Source organism: Cyprinodon variegatus, unplaced genomic scaffold, assembly GCF_000732505.1.
Source record: "Cyprinodon variegatus isolate N-32 unplaced genomic scaffold, C_variegatus-1.0 Scaffold1582, whole genome shotgun sequence".
Classification (NCBI taxonomy): domain Eukaryota; kingdom Metazoa; phylum Chordata; class Actinopteri; order Cyprinodontiformes; family Cyprinodontidae; genus Cyprinodon; species Cyprinodon variegatus.
Window position 1 is genome coordinate 33,475 of NW_015152035.1, and position 3,480 is coordinate 36,954.

At 39.5% G+C, this 3,480-nt stretch overlaps 1 protein-coding gene across 1 annotated transcript in view; it reads right to left on the reverse strand.

Annotated features, from left to right (window-relative positions):
* Positions 1-547: 547 nt before the first annotated feature.
* Positions 548-3,480, reverse strand: part of LOC107103980 (14-3-3 protein zeta-like) — an 11,551-nt gene continuing 8,618 nt past the window's right edge. Inside the window, exons 3-6 of the mRNA XM_015403857.1 lie at positions 3,371-3,375; positions 2,466-2,690; positions 1,604-1,699; positions 548-1,505 (exon numbers count right to left, since the gene is read on the reverse strand). Of these exons, the coding sequence (XP_015259343.1) occupies positions 1,449-1,505; positions 1,604-1,699; positions 2,466-2,690; positions 3,371-3,375 (383 nt within the window). The 3' untranslated portion in view covers positions 548-1,448. The remainder of the gene's footprint in view (positions 1,506-1,603; positions 1,700-2,465; positions 2,691-3,370; positions 3,376-3,480) is intronic.

The following is a 3,480-nucleotide window of genomic DNA, read 5'->3' on the forward strand; positions in this document are numbered from 1 at the left end:
AAAAAAACTTTAAACTATGTAAATCCTATTTTGTTTAACTGTCTAAATAAAAATTCATTTTAACTAAGAGTGAAGAGTTGACTGGCTGTAAAGGGACACAGACATTAGCAAGTTAAATGGTGCATTCTGACATAAAAGTACAGAGCAGACATGATTCCTGCGTGGAATCTGCTGTGGGAGTGGGAACCACACCCAAGCTACAGTTAAGTAGACTTCCCTGCGGCGCAAAAAAAAAGCAAAAACTATTTTAGAAGTATACTACAGCTGACAAGTGAACGTTTTCATGTTTCACGGCAACAGGCTGGGAGTCATGCTTTTAAATGGTCTCAGTTACTAATGAAGACGGGAAGAGAATATTTTAGCATCAAAACTTAATCTAATAATCTTTGGTCTTATAAAAACTGTAAAATTTTTCTTGCAGACAATTGTGCTTTAAAAGATTACCAAGTTTATGCTTGATTAGCAAAACCCAACTTTAAAGTCTGAACGAGTGGTACTAGAAGGACTGAGATACTTCTAAGGAAAAAAAAAAAAAAAGGACAAGTTGAACCTTTTAAATGGTTTATTTCACTTAAATGTAATTATGCATTACCCCAAAAAACAGTTATGCTCAAGTGGTCAGTACAAAAAAAATCCAAAGACAGACAAAGCTAACCATCCAACAACAGCCTGACTTCTCCAGACTAGCCTTTAATCAGATGTATGCAAGTTTTGAAAACAAGAAACTCATTTTCAAAGACCTTTTAATTATATAAAAAGTGGGATTTTCATACTTACTGAGGTGCTCATAAAAAACAGCAACAGTACAAGCTTGTGCTCTTGTCTTTTTAAATGTTCTAAACCTCGTAATGAATACATAGACGTACAAAAACAGCCCCCCCAACAAAAAAACAAAAAGGACAGTAGATGGTTGATAACCGACATTATATGGAATGTAACCTGTGTAAAATCTGGCCCTTCATCACCAGCGCTCCCCATTATGTCACCACTGAGTCTACCTTCGCTGTAATTCCTCTTCTGCCAAGTCAGGTGTGAGCAGGCAGCTTCTGTTTGATTGGTCGTAACGGTGCTGCTTACAAACAGCACCTTTATAGAGTAGGATACACGCACGCTGAATTCATTGTTGGTGTTAAAAACCACTCGCTGCACGTCTCAAGAATAGAATACCTTTAAAAAAAAGCTTGATTTAACCCAGAAAAGGTCAGCAAGAAATACAAACAGACATGAACCTTCCCATCAACACTGTAACGCCCCCGCTGTTTGTTTGCAGTTACTGCAGAAAAACAGCAAACCCAGTAGAGTGAGATGAGCAGAAACATGGATGGAGAAAGAAAAGGATTGAACTGGATGTCATGGATGAGGTGGTCAAAGTGCTGATCAAAAACAAAACCAAAAGAGGACTTTGGACGATGTCAGGCAGACGGGATGACAGGGAGGGGGGGTGAGGCTCATTCTTTGGGCTCCTCAGGCTCCTCGTTCTCAGCTGCGCTGTCAGAAGTCCACAGCTGAGTGAAGAGACAACGATCCAATCTTAGAATCACTCAACAACTAATCCCATCTTCTGTAATAGATTAAAAAAAAGATGGCTGAAGGTTTCACTCACCGTCAAGTTGTCCCTCAATAGCTGCATGATTAGTGTACTGTCTTTGTACGAATCTTCGCTCAGTGTATCGAGTTCAGCGATGGCATCATCAAAAGCCTAGAGAAGAATATAGAGAATATCTTTAGAGGCCTTCAGAGAAAACTAATCCCCACCTCTGAATCCAACCAGGTTGCTTAGGAGCTGCCTTAAGTCAGGCTTACACGGGGCCATTTTTTGCCCCCATTCGAGGGGATTTTGCCGACTTTCAGCCTGATCGTGCGTTGCGTTGTGTACAGGGGGTAACGAGGGGTGATCAGCCTCTCACGAACACCTCCCAATCAGAAATCGGGAGAAAATCAAACAAGTTTGATTTGTTCCCGATCGTTGTGGGCAAAAATCGCTCAGTGCACTAACAAAGGATTCTTCTTCTGCTTCTTCCTCTCAGATGAAAACACAGAAGCATGGCGGGGGTGCGAGTGAAATAGAGTTCTCTCTGTAAAATTGACAGAGTGTAGCAGCCATGTTTGGTCAGCCATGTCTTTGTCCAAATACGTCGTTGCCTTTTCTTTTTAGGGCTTTCAGCACAAAGCTGCTTTCACTCTAGTGAGCTTTATATTCCTCTTCTACTCGTTTGGCTTCCGGATAGACGAGTCTGAGTATCGCCATCTCACTGCGGAGCCGAGTCCCACGTGGTTTTTAGACGTACAGTGTGAGCAGGTAGATCGCATCAGAGCGTCGTGCTGCACATACATCATGAGCTGTGAACTCACACTGTACGACGAAACTCTGTGCTTTCGTCGTACAGTGTGAGTCGTAGTTGCGTGCGACGATTGAAAAACAAAATCGCACAGTGTATGCCCGGCTTTACAGAGAATGGAGGTACCTGTTTGGCTAGACTGCAAGCCTCTTCAGGAGAATTGAGGATCTCATAGAAGAAGACGGAGAAATTGAGGGCTAGACCGAGGCGTATCGGGTGTGTGGGCGACATTTCCTCTTTGCTGATCTCAAAGGCCTTCCCGTACGCCTCCTTAGAATTCTCTATAATGCCTGGAAAACAAAAAGGAGAGAAATGAGTCTCAGATTTTAACCATCGGATAGTAATGATGAACTAAATCTGAGTTTACTGAGCTAAGCCCCACTCAACCATGTAAGCTTAAACATGGTTATCATTTAGTTCATCAATTGGTTTTATAAAACAATTTTAAAATCAGATGTCTGTTAACTGCGACAAACGCAGACAACCTGGTTTCTCAGCATAAAGCCGTTTATGAGTTTAACAGCATTATATCAACGTCAACTGGGCTCAACAGAAGTTATTGACTGTTGGATAAATTGCATATTTCAGCAAAATAAATTCTTCTTTCTTGCACTTCAACTGAATATACAGATGTAAATTTTTTACGGATAAAAAAAAAAAAAATCAGTACAATTATTGTTGGGTGAGCATTTTTTACTTGAAGATTTGTTATGAATATTTAAGTTTACATTTTTACAATACGTTTATTGTTGGCTAAATGTGTTACTTTGCAAATTATATTTTTAATTAAGTAGACCTATTTTAAAATGCATGCATGTAGATTTTAATTCTTCAATTAAAATAGATACAAATTGCAATCGTCCAAGATGACTTTAAAAAATTTGTTGTTATTTTTTACCCTAGTACTTGGAACAGGAAACTTTTTAAATTCAAATGTCAAAAATAGCGATTAGTTCGAGGCTTTATACAGTAGTCCATCAAAGTCTCGTATTTGTTTAGAGAACATGCAAACTGAAGCGGACGAACGGGACCATCCCTTTGGAACGCAAACGCGCAAGTTTAAAAAAAAAAAAAAATGTGGAAGAGATTTCCTTGATTTTACGATTTAGCAAAATTTAAAATCATGGACTTTTACAAACAC